Genomic DNA, 18128 nt, shown 5'->3' on the forward strand with positions numbered 1-18128 from the left:
ATGTTTTGATATCATTGTTAGGCTACGTTGCAGAGATGCAGCATCAATAGTAAAAGATAGAATGTTAAAAATAATTTAAAAAAAAATAAAAAATAGTGTTATTCTCACCTTCCGGCGTCCCATGCAGCGTCCCCAGGCCTCAGCGATGCTCCCGTTCCCAGCGATGCCTTGCGACTAAGACCTTTGATGAAGTAGCGGTCTTGCGATACTGTAGTGGTCTTGCGAGACTGCTATGTCATCACAGGTCCTTGCCGCAAGGCATTACTGGGAACGGGAGTTGGCGGGAGCATCGGTAAGGCTGCGCGGGACGCCGGAAGGTGAGTATAAGCCGATTTTTTTATTTTAATTCTTTTTTTTACAGGAATATGGTACCCAAGGCCTGGAGAACAGTCTCCTCTTCTCCAGACCCAAGGTACCATCCGCACATGATCCGCTCACTTTGCGTATGGTGGGCATAGCCACATGCGGAAAGCAAGTGGATCAATGCATCCCTATGGGTGCGGTATCGCTGTGATTCCGCAAAACGAATGAGCATGCTGCGTTTTTTTCCGCTACACAATTCAGCCGTGGAAAAAAACGCAGCATTAGCACAGCATGTGCGGAATGCATGGGGTGCATTCTGTATGTGTTTTTGCAGTGTTTTCGCCGTGAAAACCACGGCAAAAACGCATACAATCCTCAACATAGGTACACAGCCTTATAGATGTGTTTATCAGAATGATGTCAGTGTTTAAGTTTATTAGATTGCAGTTATTATAATTGTTCGGTATATGGATATCGCAGACCAACATGTTATTAAAGGGACATTTCTACTGTAACGGAGAGTGGAAAGAGGTGTAAGAAAATGAAGGCTGCTCATGTTTCTGTGCTACCAAGTAAAATTGCCAAAACAGGTGATAATGCAAGTATATCAGACTTGGAGAGAGCAGTAGCCACTAGGGTTGCCATCTGTATGAGCTGGGTGAATAAGCCAACTAGTAGATAGTATTTTGTCTCCAAGATCCCCTGCTCAGTATGATGTCCCCACAGTTTCCCACAAGTACTGACAGTTAAAAGTCTAAAAAATTTTAAACTGCTCACATAACCCTGCCCCCCCCCGCTCTAGTCTGCGCTGTGTACTGAGGCTCAACACAGGCAGCGCAGTATAGTAATGCACAGGCTCAATGGTGGAAGGGGAGCTTATGGCTGTCTGTTTCATCATTGTATTAACCAATATCTGCATTTCAAGGAAATTGAGACACCGGTCGGGGGTCTGCTGCAAATTCCACTATTTGCAGCCCTTTTGCTGAAACAGTTCGTGGGCTGGACAGAAATAATGCACTTTGCCTAGGTCTGTCTTAGACCTCTTATTATAGTAAAAATTAAAGAGATTTTTTTCAACATCATAAATCGTTAAAATTCCAAAGTGATTATAAAAAATAAGCAACTTGACTTGTTTTTAAAATTCCTCTCTGTTCTCAAGATTGGAGGTATTTTTAATTTTATTTTTTACGACTCGTTGCCTAGATTATCAGCCACCTCTGCAGTCAAACAGTGACGACCAGTCTCCTAGTCAAGGAGTTCAGTGCTTAACCCCCTATTGACCGCCAATACGTCTTTTAACTGACCTGAGATATAAGAGAATAGTCTTCCCAGACAGGTGACAATCCAGCAGCTGTCGGCTGTATTCTATAGCTGACAACTTGCTGTATCACAAACGCTCAGTGTTGTCAGCGTCCATATCTATTTAACCCCTTAGCTGCTGATGTCAAAAGTGACTACATCAAATAAATGGTTAATAGATTGTGGGGGCTTCCGCTTTAATCTAATTGACACACAGAGATCATGATTGTGTGGTCCTGATGTTTGCCATAGCAGTTCATGGCCAAATAGCGGCCTTAGAGTCTCTCCGCTATAGCAGTCACTTCAGAAGTTAGCGACATTTAGATGATAAAACAAACACTTTTTCACTCCTGCTATACCACTTTACATCAATTCCTGGAAATCACCTGAAGGGTTAATAAAATACCTGACAGAAGTTTTCAATATGTCAGGGGGTACTGTTTTTAAAATGGTATCACTTTTGGGGTTTTGCAATATATAGGACCCCTAATGTCACTTCAAACTTGGATATATTTCTCAAAAAATAACTTTTGTAAATTTACTTGAAAATATGAAAAAATTACTGCAACATTTTTAAACCTCCTAAAAGGCTAAGAAAATAAATTAGCGGTTTACAAATGGTGCTGATGTAAAGCAGACATGTGGGAAATGTTATTTATTATTGTTTTTGTGTGGTATGACTACCTGGATTAAAGGGATAATCATTCAAAGTTTGAAAATTGCAATTTTTTTTACATTTTTGTCAAGTTTGTGATTTTTACCACATAAAGTGACATTGCTCAGAATTTAAAAAATTGGCCCCGTCCTTTGCCATAAGGGTATGTGCACACAGTGCGGATTCTGCTGCGGATCTGCAGCGTTTCTGAAGCTGCGGGTCTGCAGCAGATTTAGGTGCGTTGTACAGTACCATTGTTTTCAATGGTAAACTGGAAAACGCAGTGCACATGCTGTGGATTTTTCCGCGGTTTACAATCCGCAGCATGTCAGTTCTTTTGTGTAGAAACGCTGCGGTTTCACACCTTCTCCATTATGAGGTGTGAAACCGCAGGGCAAAACCGCAGGCAAATCCGCAGATAAACCGCAGGACTAAAGTCCTGCGGATTTATCTGCGGATTTTACTACAAAATCCGCACCACCAAAAAACTCCGTGTGCACATACCCTAAGGCTTACAAGCGTGCTCTGGAGCTGGCTAGATTGCTGGATCCAGGCAGCTTTAGTGCCACTGTGATCCCCTACTGCTTGCAGTCTTGAAGAGTACACAGTTCTGGCTAGATATTCAACAAGCCTACCGGTCTGATCAGTCAATGCTGCTGGTCATTCATTCAGGAGTGCACCACCCCACAGCTAGCAGAAAGCCTGGAGGCTGGGGAACAGTGTGTTCCCGAAGATGAGTGATGAGAACAACTCTTTAAAGGGTTTGTTCAGTGGTGGAAAATAATTGAATTTATGTTGATATAGTTTGTTTAATTTTACTCTGGTCATTACATTTCAGCACCCCTCTCTTATCCTACTTCATCCACTATTGTGTTCTTTCTGTCTCATGCTGTGTTGATTGTGTGATGATGAGGCTGGTCTGCCTACATTCATTAGATGATTCAGTCCCTTTCTCTGCAGCTTAATGAGCCCTTATGGAGAATTGGTGCTGGTTTACCTGGCACCCAGCCAGTCTGACAGCCCCTCTTTTTCTCTTCTTCATGTCACTGACACAGCATGATGAGGTGGAGTAACTTAGTCCAGGATAGAGGTGCTGAATAGGAGGACCTGAGTAAAAACGTATCTTTTTGCTGCTGACCATCCCTTTGAGAGGAAATAAAAAGGTACAAGAAAGTATTATGTTAGAATTAGTCTGGATTCCATGTAATATTGCTGCTTTATACTGAGATTATCATTGTTGCACCTTCTGGTGCCATTAGTCTGTCTAGAGCAACTGAGGTTTATCAGTAGCATTGATCAATATTACTGTTGTCCTGATTTTTCATTTTAGATTTGCTTTCCCTTTGTGTCTTGCAGGTGAAAATCTGAGACCTGCAATGACCCATATCTGTGCAAATATCATGGGGCATCTCAATCAGAAAGGCTTCTATTCTGTATTACAGGTATACTCTGCCTCCTGTGCTAACTGAAAGTCATCTGTTGAAATTAATCTCTGCTTTATAATTGCCATTGTGTGATGGTATCATATGATGGATTGTGATACTGTATGACTAATGGAAACTTCTTCATTATGAAATGTTAATGTTAGTTTAGGTTACATTACAGTATGGAAAATGTTATACCTACCTGTCCTGCCTTTATTGTTAGAAATTGTAATTCCCATTTCTACTTTCATGCAGTTCTTATATTGGAGCATATTAGCACCCCAGGTAATTGATAATAGTTGTGTGATTCTTATTCGAAAACTTGAGTATTTATGATTGCAGATTCTTCTCACCAATGGTCTGGCTCGATCACGCCCATCCCTGTCTAAAGCCACATTAACAGCAATATTTTCTCTGGCACTGCGGTATGAGTCATTGGAATAATTTTGTAGTAGTATTGGATGCAATATTGTCTTTTTGTGTGTTAGCTTATAGCTATTCTTGATATTTTATTATAATCTAAAATTATTTGATACTAAGGTAGAGTTTGTGTTAGCCAAGGTGTTTTGTTGAATAAATCAATGTCTTAGATGAATGCAATGTGAAAGACTAATATGTTTAACTTAGTAAACTGTATTTTGGATAATTAAATGGATTCTCAGTTGTTCCAAATTGCTGCAATCACATATTTCAAATTGCAACCCGTTCTAGGCATGCATTAGGACTGGTTGCCTGATGAAACGCTGCTCGAGACAAATGTCTCTGAGCGATGTCAGAGCAGATCAAGTTCTGGTAAAGCTGAGAAACAGCATCGTGATGAAGCAGCAGGGCAGAGACACCGGTCAGGGGTCTGCTACTGTAACAGTAAAACTGATGAAAACTGATGAAAATGGGCTTACAACTTAGCCCAGAGGTAACATGAAGCAATAGAAGCCTGTTCTGTTTAGTCATCTGAGGAGGTATTTTTTCTCCTGCTTCAGCCATTCCTTGTATCAAGTTGTAAACCTGTCAGGCTGAGTGAGAAGATCCGTTATGCTTCTTTTTGAAGCTGTTCCTCAGCTTACCGAAACTTTCTCCAACATTATTCAAAAACAGCTTTTCTAGCAGTGTTGTTTCACTATATCCTCCTAATGCCTAGGACATGTTGCAGGTTGAAATATGTGAAGGCTGCCATTTTGGTGAATTCCTTAAAGGCCATACTTAAATTTAGTTTTCTTTTCTTTACATTAAGCATATCTATGCCCCCTTTTCTCCAAGATAGACAAAACGTTTTTGAGAATCTTAATGGGATTAATAATCTTTTTTTCTTTCTTTTTTTTTTCCAGTCCGGTGCTAGCTGCACAATTTTCTGACAATCTTCTCCGTTCCTTTCTTATCCACATAATGTCTGTTCCTGCTTTGATATCACATTTATCTGTCCTTACTCCAGATGTAAGTTACTTAAACAAATGTCAACATGAATTTAAGAGAAATTATTTATTCACCTCTATAGAAAGCTCAGTGTTCTTGTGATTTCTTGGGTCGCATTAAGGAGTACGGTCTGAGTTTGAGTTTAAAATCTAAGCGTGCTTTAGACACGGTGCAATTCTTAGTCCTTAGTGATGTACACTCAATAAAATAGTTGGATTAATGGCTGACAAACACTTCATAGATGGCTACCTTAGCCTGTAGATTACATTTTTGATTCTTTTAAAATTTGACAAGATCGTTTGTCACAGATTTAACGTCTACATCTCTACAGTAGTCTTTCCATTAGGGAGCTGCTGTTCAGTTGCATGGTATGCTTCTTCATTATGCATCTCTCTCTTTGTTTCAGAGATTATCTGTGATCGAATCAAATGGACTCTTTCACAAATTTGTTTTGTTCATGAGTCGGGAAGAACAGTGCAGAGATGTGTGTGCTTGTCTAGAAGGGAGTCACACCCTGTGCTTACTAGGTACTGTATAACTTGAAATGGAGCTGATGAGACTTCTTCTATAACTAAAAAAAACATACAGTAACTGGATGTTTTTCAGCTGACACAATTGACCCAAATTTTTTCTCTTTTTGCTAAAATCTATGACAACTATTTTCCTTACATTTTCTAAGTCTTTCCTATTTTTTTTTTTTTCGTTTTGTTAATGGATAGCAGAATTTGAGGTTTCCTTCAGTTCACAGTCTTCCTTAACCCCTTTCTGACATCAGACGTACTATCCCGTCCATGGGACCCGGGCCCCTATGCCCATGGATGTGATAGTACGTCTAGCGCGATCAGCTGATCGCGGCCGGGTGTCAGCTGATTATCACAGCTGACACCCGGCACTATGTGTAAGGGACAGTCACGAACCGCCCCTGACACGTTAACCCCTTGCATACCGCGATCAAACATGACCGCGGTGTACCGGGGGTTAAACAGAAGCATCGGCAGGGAGGGGGCTCCCTCTGTGCTTCCCTGAGCCCCCCACAGCAGCGCAATGTGCAGCGCTGCTGCGGGGGGCGGGGGTCTCTTTCCCTACAGGTCCCCGGATCCAACATGGCGACGGGGACCTTCGGTGGCCTGTAGGGAGCTGACTTCCTCAGTGCCTGCAAAGCGCAGGCAAGAGGAAGTCTTCTTCAATGCCTGTGACAGATTGCTGATCTGTCACAGTGATCTGTGATGTGACAGATCAGCGATCTGTCACAGGACAGTGATGTCCCACCTGGGACAGCCTAATAAAGTAAAAAAAAAAAAAAAAAAAAAAAAATATTCCCTAATAAATTCATTTTTTGGAAATAAAAAAACAATAAAAGTACACATATTTGGTATCGCCCCGTCCGTAACGACCTGCCCTATGAAACTGTCCCATTAGTTAACCCCTTCAGCGAACCCCTTAAAAAATAAAAATAAAAAACGAAGCAAAAAATAATGATTTATTATCATACCGCCGAACAAAAAGTGCAATAACGCGCGATCAAAAAGACGCATATAAATATCCATGATACCGCTGAAAACGACATCTTGTCCCGCAAAAAACGAGCCGCCACACAGCATGATCAGAGAAAAAATAAAAAAGTTCTTGCTCGCAGAATAAAGCGATGCAAAAATAATTATTTTTTATATAAAATTGTTTTTATTGCATAAAAGCGCCAAAACATAAAAAAATGACATAAATGAGGTATCGCTCTAACCGTACTGACCCAAAGAATAAAACCGCTCTATCAATTTTACCGCACGCGGAACGGTGTAAACGCACCCCCCAAAAGAAAATCATGAAACGCTGGTTTTTGTTCATTCTGCGTCCCAAAAATCAGAATAAAAAGCGATCAAAAGATGTCACGTGCCCGAACATGATACTAATAAAAGCGTCAACTCGTCCCGCAAAAAATAAGACCTCACATGACTCAGTGGGTCAAAATACGGAAAAATTATAGCTCTCAATATGTGGTGATGCAAAAACTATTTTTACAATAAAAAGCGTCTTTTAGCGTGTGACAGCTGCCAAACATAAAAACCGCCATAAATAGTCAATCAAACCCCCCGTTATCACCCCCTTAGTTAGGGAAAAATAATAAAATTAAAAAAATGTATTTATTTCCATTTTCCCATTAAGGTTAGGGCTAGGGTTAGGACTAGGGTTAGGGGTGTGTTGGGGTTAGGGTTTGAGTTAGAATTGGGGCGTTTCCACTGTTTGGGCACATCAGGTGCTCTCCAAACACAACATGGCGTCTGATCTCAATTCCAGCCAATTCTGCGTTGAAAAAGTCAAATGGTGCTCCTTCCCTTCCAAGCTCTGCCATGCGCCCAAACAGTGTTTTACCCCACATATGGGGTATCAGCCTACTCAGGAGAAATTGCAAAACAACTTTTGGGGTCCTATTTCTCCTGTTGCCCTTAGGAAAATAAAAAATTGGGGGCAAAAATATCATTTTTGTGGGAAAAAAATATGAGTTTTTTTATTTTCACGTCCAGGCGTTATAAACTTCTGTGAAGCCCTTGAGGGTTCAAAGTGCTCACCACACATCTAGATAAGTTCCTTAGGGGGTCTAGTTTCCAAAATGGTGTCATTTGTGGGGGGTTTCCACTGTTTAGATACATCAGGGGCTCTCCAAAGGCAACATGACACACGCAGACCATTCCATCAAAGTCTGCATTCCAAAACGTCACTACTTCCCTTCCGAGCCCCGACGTGGGTCCATACAGTAGTTTTCTCCCACATATGGGGTATCAGGGTACTCAGGACAAATTGGACAACAACTTTTGGGGTCCATTTTCTCCTGGTACCCTTGGGAAAATAAAAAAATTGGGGACTAAATGATCATGTTTGTGGAAAAAATACGATCTTTTTATTTTCATGCCCGGGCATTATAAACTTCTGTGAAGCCCTTGGGGGTTCAAAGTGCTCACCACACATCTAAATAAGTTCCTTAGGGGGGTCTAGTTTCCAAAATGGTGTCTTTTGTGGGGGGTTTCCACTGTTTAGGTACATCAGGGGCTCTCCAAAGGCAACATGACACCCGCCGACCATTCCATCAAAGTCTGCATTCCAAAACGTCACTACTTTTCTTCTGAGCCCCGACGTGGGCCCATACAGTAGTTTTCTCCCACATATGGGGTATCAGTGTACTCAGGACAAACTGGACAACAACTTTTGGGGTCCATTTTCTCCTGGTACCCTTGGGAAAATAAAAAAATGGGGACTAAATGATCATGTTTGTGGAAAAAATACGATTTTTTTATTTTCATGCCCGGGCATTATAAACTTCTGTGAAGCCCTTGGGGGTTCAAAGTGCTCACCACACATCTAAATAAGTTCCTTAGGGGGGTCTAGTTTCCAAAATGGTGTCTTTTGTGGGGGGTTTCCACTGTTTAGGTACATCAGGGGCTCTCCAAAGGCAACATGACACCCGCCGACCATTCCATCAAAGTCTGCATTCCAAAACGTCACTACTTTCCTTCTGAGCCCCGACGTGGGCCCATACAGTAGTTTTCTCCCACATATGGGGTATCAGTGTACTCAGGACAAACTGGACAACAACTTTTGGGGTCCATTTTCCCTGGTACCCTTGGGAAAATAAAAAAATGGGGACTAAATGATCATGTTTGTGGAAAAAATACGATTTTTTTATTTTCACGCCCGGGCGTTGTAAACTTCTGTGAAGCACTGGGGGAGTTCAGAGTGCTCACCACACATCTAGATAAGTTCCTTAGGGGGTCTAGTTTCCAAAATGGGGTCACTTGTGGGGGGATCCCACTGTTTAGGTACATCAGGAGCTTTCCAAATGCGACATGGTGTCCGATCTCAATTCCAGCCAAAAAAGTCAAATGGCGCTGCTTCCCTTCCGAGCTCTGCCATGCGCCCAAATAGTGGTTTACCCCCACATATGGGGTATCAGCGTACTCAGGACAAATTACACAATAACTTTTAGCGTCCTGTTACCCTTGGGAAAGTAAGAATTGAGGGTGAAAAGATCATTTTTGTGGAAAAATATGATTTTATAATTGTACGGCTGTACGTTATAAACTTCTGTGAAGCCCTTGTGGGTTCAAAGTTCTCACCAAACATCTAGATAAGTTCCTTGTGGGGTCTAGTTTCCAAAACGGTGTCATTTGTGGGGGGGGTTTCCACTGTTTTGGTACATCAGGGGCTTTCCAAACACGACATGGTGTCCGATCTCAATTCCAGCCAAAAAAGTCAAATGGCGCTGCTTCCCTTCCGAGCTCTGCCATGCGCCCAAATAGTGGTTTACCCCCACATATGGGGTATCAGCGTACTCAGGACAAATTGCACAATAACTTTTAGTGTCCTGTTACCCTTGGGAAAATAAAAATTGGGGGTGAAAAGATCATTTTTGTGGAAAAAATATGATTTTTTAATTGTACCGCTGTACGTTATAAACTTCTGTGAAGCCCTTGTGGGTTCAAAGTTCTCACCACATATCTAGATAGGTTCCTTGTGGGGTCTAGTTTCCAAAATGGGGTCACTTGTGGGGGGTTTCCACTGTTTAGGTACATCAGGGGCTCTCCAAACTTGACATGGCGTTCGATCAGAATTCCAGCCAATTTTGCATTGAAAAAGTCAAACTGCGCTCCTTCCCTTCTGAGCTCTGCCATGCGCCGAAACAGTGGTTCTCCCCACATATCAGGTATCAGCGTACTCAGGACAAATTGCACAATAACTTTTCCCATCCATTTTCTCCTTTTACCCTTGGTAAAATAAAAAAAATTGAACCTGAATTATATTTTTGGGAAAAAAAGTTAAATGTTCATTTTTTTTAAATATTCAAAAAATTCCTGTGAAGAAAATGAAGGGTTAATAAACTTCTTGAATGTGGTTTTGAGCACCTTGAGGGGTGCAGTTTTTAGAATGGTGTCACTTTTGGGTATTTTCTATCATATAGACCCCTCAAAGTAGCTTCAAATGTGATGTGGTCCGTAAAAATAAAATGGTTTTGTAAAAATGAGAAATCGCTGGTCAACTTTTAACCCTTATAACTTCCTAACAAAAAAAAAATTTTGGTTCCAAAATTGTGCTGATGTAAAGTAAACACGTGAGAAACGTTACTTAAGTTTTTTGTGTGCCGTATCTCTGTGATTTAAGGGCATAAAAATTCAAAGTTGGAAAATTGCGAAATTTTCGCCAAATTTCCGTTTTTTTCACAAACGCAAGTTATATGAATGAAATTTTACCACTAACATGGTACAATATGTCACGAGAAAACAATGTCAGAATCACCGTGATCCATGGAAGCGTTTCAGAGTTATTACCTCATAAAGGGGCAGTGGTCAGAATTGTAAAAATTGGCCCGGTCATGAACGTGCAAACCACCCTTGGGGGTGAAGGGGTTAATTATGAACAACTGGAGCAGGAGTTTTAGGGTATATGCCGTTGTGGCAGTTTTGAGCATGTTGTCCATCTGGAATCTTATTAGAGATCAGGAGGAGCAAATTACAGCGATTTAAAATCTTGAGAGGAGCATACGGCTCATTGAGCAATCAATTGGTGGGTTAGACATGGAGGGTGGAGAAGTGGGTCAAGAGGAGCAGGCAAGGAGCTAGGGTAATGTAGTAACGGAGAGTGGAAAGAGGTCTCAGAAAATGAAGGTTGGTCCTGTTTCTGTGCTTCCAAGTTAAATTGCCAAAATGGGTGATGTTGCAAGGATATCAGACTCAGAGAGAGCAGTATCCACTACCCTAGTAGCCATCTGTATGAGCTGGGAGAACAGGCTAGCAACTTGACCGTAATTTGTCTCCAAGATCGCCCAACCAACTAGTTTGCATTTTCATGGGTGCCATGTTTTGGTATATGCTGGAATGGGTTGATAAATTAGTCTGTGACTGGGGATGATCCATCTGTTGTGGTCCACGTGGTAACCATTGACAGTGTAGTTGGTAGGTCCTCAAAATGATCCTTCAGAATAATTTGAAACAAGGTAAGGACCTCTGAGGTAGTATTCTCTGGAATACAACTTGTGCATCACAGGAGAGACAGGAGGAATTTAGGCAGATGCAGTGGCGTAACTACAAAGTTATGGGCCCCGGTGCAAACTTTCAAATGGGGCCCCCCACCCCAGCCTGCCACTAGGAATTTCGGGGCCCCATACTGGCAATATTTTCGGGGCCCCCTTGAGACCAGCCCAGGCTCCATCCCTCGAACTGTCCACAGCCCCACCGCTCCCATAACTCCACCCCCACATAGAGAATGAAAGGAGCGGAGGGCAGGTGTCTGACTTGCTACACCATAGAATATAATGTCACCCCCAATATTATATAACACAGCCTCCCCCATAGAATATAATGTACCCCCCATGGTATATAACACAGCCGCATAGTATATAGCACAGCATCACATGGTATATAGCACAGCATCACATGGTATACAGCACCCCCCATGGTATACAGCATCGCATGGTATACAGCCCCCCATGGTATACAGCACCGCAGGGTATACAGCACAGCACCCCCTCCCGTGGTAAACAGGACCGCATAGTATACAGTAGGGTTCCCCAATTCCAGTCCTCAAGGCCCACCAACAGATCATGTTTTCAGGATTTCCTTAGTATTGCTTAGGTGATAATTGCATCACCTGTGCAATACAAAGGAAATCCTGAAAACATGATCTATTGGTGGGCCTTGGGGACTGGAGTTGGGGAACCCTGGTATACAGCCCTGCATGGTATACAGCCCCTCATGGTATACAGCACAGCACCGCCCCCCATGGTATACAGCCCCCAATGGTATGCAGCACAGCACCCCCCATGGTATACAGCACCGTATGGTGTACAGCACAGCACCCCCCCATGGTATACAATACAGCACCCCCCATGGAATACAGCACAGCATCCCCCCCATGGTATACAGCACCATGGTATACAGCCCCCCCTCACCGAGATTGGCCCCACAGTCCTGGCTGTACTGTTGCATAAAAAAACACCTTCTCCTCACCTTCTCCTCATGCCTGCGCTTCTCCTGTCTTCTGCTCTGCCTGATACACAGTGAGAGCAGGATGACGTCATCACGCACTTGCTGTGTGTCAGAGACAGAGTGGGGAATGACGGGAGAGGGAGCGTCAGCTGACGCTCTCTCCTCCATCATTGCTTTGAACTGTACCGGCGTCATAGACGCTGGTATAGTTCAGTGCGGCTGGGGGGGGGGATTCGGCGCTGACATGGTGCCTCTCTGACCCCCCCCTCCCGCTCAGCCTGCCCCGCCGCTGCGGGCCCCCCTCTGCTCATTAGGTTCCATACGTCAGTCAGGGCATTAATGCCCTGACTGGTGGCCCTGGGTCCCTGGCCCCTAAGTGCTCAGGGGCCCCATCGCAGTTGCGACCCCTGCAACCGCTGGTGTTATGCCCCTGGGCAGATGCATGGTTTCAGCCCCGGTGCAGAACAAAAGGATTTCGTTAGAGCATTGGGATGATGTGTTATTGTGATCCAATCAATATTCTGCATATAAATTGCACTTGAATTGAAGCGGGTCTGTTGTTCTGGGGGAGAGAATTCTAGCAGGTGTGTCTGAGTATTTAAACTAGGGATGATGGCAGAGAACAAGGAAGAAAGTATAGGGGTAGTTACGTTATAAAGTAGTCAGACTAAGAGGCTGGAGAAGAGGACTGTAGGAAATGGATTAATGCAGTATATAAGGTGATCCCTAAACAGACAAATGTGCCCATACATTTTCAGAAAAATGGGAGAGCTCAGAGCCTTGTTATTGGAAGCACATATTGATGTGGTTGGTGTTGCTGAGAACATAGTTGGACTCTTAACATCACTAGGCTGTAAATCTTCCTAGTTTTATGCTCTTTCAAGAAGATAGGGAAAATAGGAAATGTGGAAGAGTATGTCTGTGTGTTATGAAGGGTATGAAAGTGAGTGTAAATGGCAATAGGCTAGTAAGATTGTAAGGAAGTTAAAACTTTGTTAGTGAGATAACAAATCGAGGTAAACACTGATATATTATTTTTTTATGTAATTCCCCCAACATCACTGAGGAGTCGGAGGGACAACTGCATGATCAGATGGCGGGGGCTGTACATGCTGGCAGTGTACTCATTACGGGAGTGTATAATTACTCAGGTATTGACTGGGGACATGGCTCTGCTTTAACTGAAAAGTAGAGAACGTTTATCAGCTTGTTGTAGAATAATTTTGTGTGTCAGTTTGTAGAAGACCTGACGAGGCTACGCGCTCTGTTGGATCTGGTCATTTCTAACATGTTCATTAGGGGTAATCGACGATGACATAGAATTTGATCGAGTATAGATCAGAATTTTGTGTATCCTATATCAGGCCAGGAAACATGTTGCATCCAAATGGATTAACCCCTTAATTTGCGAATTAAAAAAAGATTTCATATTGTTATCAGAGTGGAAAAATATATAGACAAAATATGTAATTCAATGCATAAAGTCAAAAGGATATGGGTTCCATGGTTGGATACTCCTGGTATGCCATCAAGAGTATTGTTATATAGGACGTGGGATGTATTTGAGAATGTCCCACATAACCTTAATGTGTCACCCTAGTATTCTTAGGCATGTTAATGTGTCCCATAAATTTTGTTTTCTTCCCTTCTATATAACGGTAATGAATGTTTGGTAATTTGTTATCCATACATTTCTCAAGGTTTCCGGGTACTGAACAACAAATTGTATACAGGTTTTGATAATTGAGAACTGTTTTTTGAGGAATATGTATGCTCCCCCTTGCTTTGAACATCATAATGTGTATTTATTGTTTTTAAAAATTATTTGATTGAAAAAAATACAAAATAAATACAAAACCAAGATCTGCACTGGTGTCTTCCCTAAATCATGGTAATGAGGAGTTGGTCACAGAGGTACAAGACAAAGCAGAATTAATAGATGGGTTTTTCAACTCTGAAGATCCCATTTAGTAATTCTGCCAAAGAAGAAAAGTGGTGGATGTAGTCAATCCCAGCGCTCTTAATATTTAATATACACAGGTGGTTAAATGTAGATATGGTCAAAGAAAAATCGATGTGAACAAGGTCCCCAACCCAGATGTGCTGCATCCCAGAGTTTTTAAAGGGTTTTGTCACTTAATGGTAGCGCAGCATAATGTACAGACAAAGACCATGATTTCAGTGATGTTGTGCTTAGTGGTCTGCTTGCTGCAGATTTTATGTAATCAGTGTTTTACCAGCAGGAGATTATCACTAGAGGACTGGTAAACCTGCTGCCATGTAGTTCTCCATATTCATGAGCTCTATATAACCCACATTTTTATGAAGAGATGAGTAGAATCCTGGACTTGGGTAACACTGGATATAGTGTTTTGGGACTTTGCAAAGGCATTTTACTTTGTTCCACAGACACCCAATCTATAAATGAAGGTCTATAGGCTTAGAAAGGAAGGTTTGAAATTGGTAATAGTGTCTCAAAGTCCGCACCCAGAGAGCTGTGGTAAATGTCTTTTACTCTAAACCATCTTTGGTTATAAGTAGTTCAGTGCTGGGTCCGATATTATTCAACTTATTTACTAATGACATAGAAGATGGGATTATTGGTTGTTTCTGTTTTTACAGACGACTCCAAACTATATAGTAAGTGCAGCCTATGGAAGATGTTCATAAATTATTAGCTGACTTGGACAAACTGAGGGCATTCACTTGGCAGATGAGGTTTAATATGGATGAATATGAAGTTGTACATCTAATATGTGTGAACCATATCATCTAGTGAGGTAAACCTAGGAGAGTCAATTGTAGAGAAGGATCTGGATGTCTGGATATAGAGAAGCATGCAGTGTCAACCATCGGCTTCTAAGGCCAGCAGGATATTGTCATGTATTAAAAACGGCATAGATTCGCTGGTCAGAAAGGTAATAATTTTATTTTACAAAGCATTAGTGGAACCTCATCAGGAATATGCAGTTCAGTTCTGGGCCTCAGTTCATAGAAAGGATGCCCTGGAACTAGAAAAGGTACAAAGAAGAGCCACAGAAGTGATAATGGGCATGGAGGGTCTTAGTTCTAAGGAAAAATTAAAAGAATTCCATTTATTTAGTCTTGAGAAGAGACCTCTAATGGGGGCATGATTAATGTGTACAAGTACATAAATGGCCCATTCAAAAATATTATCAAATCGAAAACATCTCAAAAGACAAGAGCTTACTCCCTCCTAGAGAAAAAAGGTCCAATCTAAATAGGACACAAGGCTTCTTTACCATTACAACTGTTAATCTGTGGAATAGTCTACCCCAGGAGCTGGTCAATGGTTTCAAAAAAAGGTTTACATGTACATATTGTTTGTTCTAAATGTTAATCCAGCCAATCTATACTCTAGATCAGGAGGGAAAAAATTGCTGTTTCAGAGCAGATTTGCTTACGCCCATCTTGTTGGATTGTAGTCAGGAGTGTGCATGTAGCATACGTGCGGTCATTTGAATGCCGTTCCTGGCACTGACACCTGAGGATCCTCACTGCGCACAGTTCACACAGTGTGCGGATTCACATCCTGACCGCAGACTTGTAGTTTTAGACCCTTTAATGTGTAAAATCGCCAATTGTTTGTAAAATAAGTAAGTTTGCAATTTACTTGTTAATTAAGACATCTGACTGAATGGAGGGATTTTAAGTCTATTTTTTTACTGCAGTCCATGATCAGTGGTCTGTCTCCTAAATATGGAGCGCATCAGTTACAAGTTTTTTTTATATATACCATGTAGGCACCGCTCTGAAACTTGCTGCATCCGGCCAGTTTCAGTGTCGCTTTATTCTCCAGTGCTGCAAAGACCAAGCCTCCATATAACAGATTTGGAGAGCTCATGACAATTCCGCTGGTTCGATGTGTCAATCAAGAGTGCAACAGTATTTGGCAAGCAGGGAGGCCTAGAGCCTGGGGAGCAATGCACTAGTGAAATCCTATCTTGAGACAACCCATTTAAGGTCTTAAGTCTTCATAAACTCTATATTCCACTTATTTCCATATTTCCTTTTTGCTTTTCAGGCAATCTAATTCATCTAGGACACCTGACAGAGAAAGTTTTAGAAGAAGAGACGGGACACTTTGTGAGCGTGCTGACACAGATGTTATCATACTGCCAAAAGTATGTGTCCCAGAAGAAATCCAATCTTACGCACTGGCATCCCGTATTGGGCTGGTTCTCCCAAACTGTAGATTATGGGTAAGTTTTCACTTCTGTTAGCATATTTTTAAAAAAATGATTCTACTTTCAAAATCCCCCCTCCCTTGGAGAACTGAGTTAATTCAGCTCTCTGGATCCCGGTCCCCGCACCCTGAGCAAACAGCTAACTTGGCCTGGAGGAGCTATGGTTGGCCAGGCATCTGCCTGCCGCAGCTGTTGAAAGGAATATGAACTCTACACACAATTAGTGTAAGGGCTATTGTGAAGTTTGGTGGGTAGCAGCCCCCAATTGGAAAACTACTAAGCCAAAGAGACGCAACCCTGCGCTCCTGGAATTAAGAGGTACTGGAGATAAAGGAAACCAGCCAGTGCCTTTGCTGCAGTCGATGTCAGAACCATAGTGAAATTTGTGCAGCCGCATGGGACATAGTGTCCTGCACAGTTCAAGAAGTGCCCAACTGCCATACTACGCAAGTTGGGGATCATAAGAGAGATGTGTTGATTCGATGCCAGTGGTGGGAAGAGAACTGTGGTACTTTCCTATAAGCCTGAGGAGCCATGGGTGCCAAGGTCCAGGCTGGTAGGAGAAGTTTTAGTGCACATATAGTGCTATATGCAGCGGGAGTGAGGAGAGCCGCTACACATTGCCATAAAATTGCTGGGATCATCACACCATGAGAGACTGTTCAGTTTACTGAATAACTGTGTAATCTTCATTCTCAACTGCTCCAGTAAAGTGTGTTTTTCTTCCGATTGTCTGTACATTGTTTATCGAGACAGGCTTATCCTGCATCCTCTCCACAACTTTCTCCTTTTTATTCTGCTGAGGGCGGCCTGCCAGCCGGCAAAGCCGCCGTGACTGCTGGCCGCCATTACACCCTGGCTCGGTTGAGGCTGAGCCAGACAGAAGTACATGGCAGCCTTCCTTCCAATACAAGGACAATTGGTCGGCTAAAATGGCCGCTGCTCTCTACAGTCTTGCTATTAGATTGCTCTTGGTAACCACCCTCTATGTGTTCTAATAGGAAATATGGACAGGGTTTTTCTTTGTCAACAATGGCTTTTACCGTAAATTCTTTTTGTATCATTTTAAACCTGAAGTCCTTTTCAATTAACTAAAACCCCCATGCATTCACGACATTAAAATCACTTGGAGTCACATTGACTTGTCATACATAAGATTCAAATGTGTTCAACCCTTTTATATAACCTTCCTCTATTTAGAATGTCTTTATCTCCTTCCTTATTCTCCAAAATCCCTCTCCCATCGTAGTATTTCTCTCTAAATTTGCCATTTTCTCCTTAATTACTTTCCAGTCTCAATGAATCAATGCCATTACTTACCAAGCAGCTTCAGCATTTGTGGGGTGTTCATATGATCCGCATCTTGTTCCGGGAAGTCCTCAGCAAGAAATTAGCCGAAAATCAAGATGTGTCCATTGTGACCACCCCGAGCTCCTCTCCACAGAACAATCTTCCCATGAAAAGTGAGTTGTTGTAAGCATAGCAGGCATATTGTGAATGTTGGTTGTGGTTTTTGTAGTTGGATCTTATTCTTGGCTTCCATGTTTACATTTAGTTACAAACTTTTCAGATACAGTTTTTTACATTGAAGTTCAGATTGCTTTCTGTATGTATCCTTCCAGACCTGATTAAAAGGGCATTCCAGAAATCTGCCTCGGTTCGTCACATATTGAAACCAATTGGAGGTAAAAGAGTGGACTCTCAAGAAGTGCAAAAAGTCTGCAATATCTGTGTGTTGTACCAGACTGCACTCACGACTCTCACGCAGATCCGTCTCCAGATTCTTACTGGTACGTGCCATGCTTGCCACTTTGTGTTTATTGATTTTCTTTGGACAGAATCTGCGAATATATTTAAC

The 18128-nt window shown here is 42.1% G+C and overlaps 1 protein-coding gene across 2 annotated transcripts in view; it reads left to right on the plus strand.

Moving 5' to 3' along the window:
• UBE3B (ubiquitin protein ligase E3B) overlaps window positions 1-18128 on the plus strand; it is a 123024-nt gene that overhangs the window by 50164 nt on the left and 54732 nt on the right. For both annotated transcript variants that reach the window (XM_073582612.1, XM_073582613.1), the window contains 7 exons: window positions 3614-3699; window positions 4024-4106; window positions 5007-5112; window positions 5498-5618; window positions 16108-16285; window positions 17564-17733; window positions 17893-18060. In XM_073582612.1, coding sequence (XP_073438713.1) covers window positions 3614-3699; window positions 4024-4106; window positions 5007-5112; window positions 5498-5618; window positions 16108-16285; window positions 17564-17733; window positions 17893-18060 — 912 coding nt within the window. The remainder of the gene's footprint in view (window positions 1-3613; window positions 3700-4023; window positions 4107-5006; window positions 5113-5497; window positions 5619-16107; window positions 16286-17563; window positions 17734-17892; window positions 18061-18128) is intronic.

This window comes from Dendrobates tinctorius, unplaced genomic scaffold (assembly GCF_039654945.1).
Source record: "Dendrobates tinctorius isolate UK_male_01 unplaced genomic scaffold, ASM3965494v1 ptg000073l, whole genome shotgun sequence".
Lineage (NCBI taxonomy): Eukaryota > Metazoa > Chordata > Amphibia > Anura > Dendrobatidae > Dendrobates > Dendrobates tinctorius.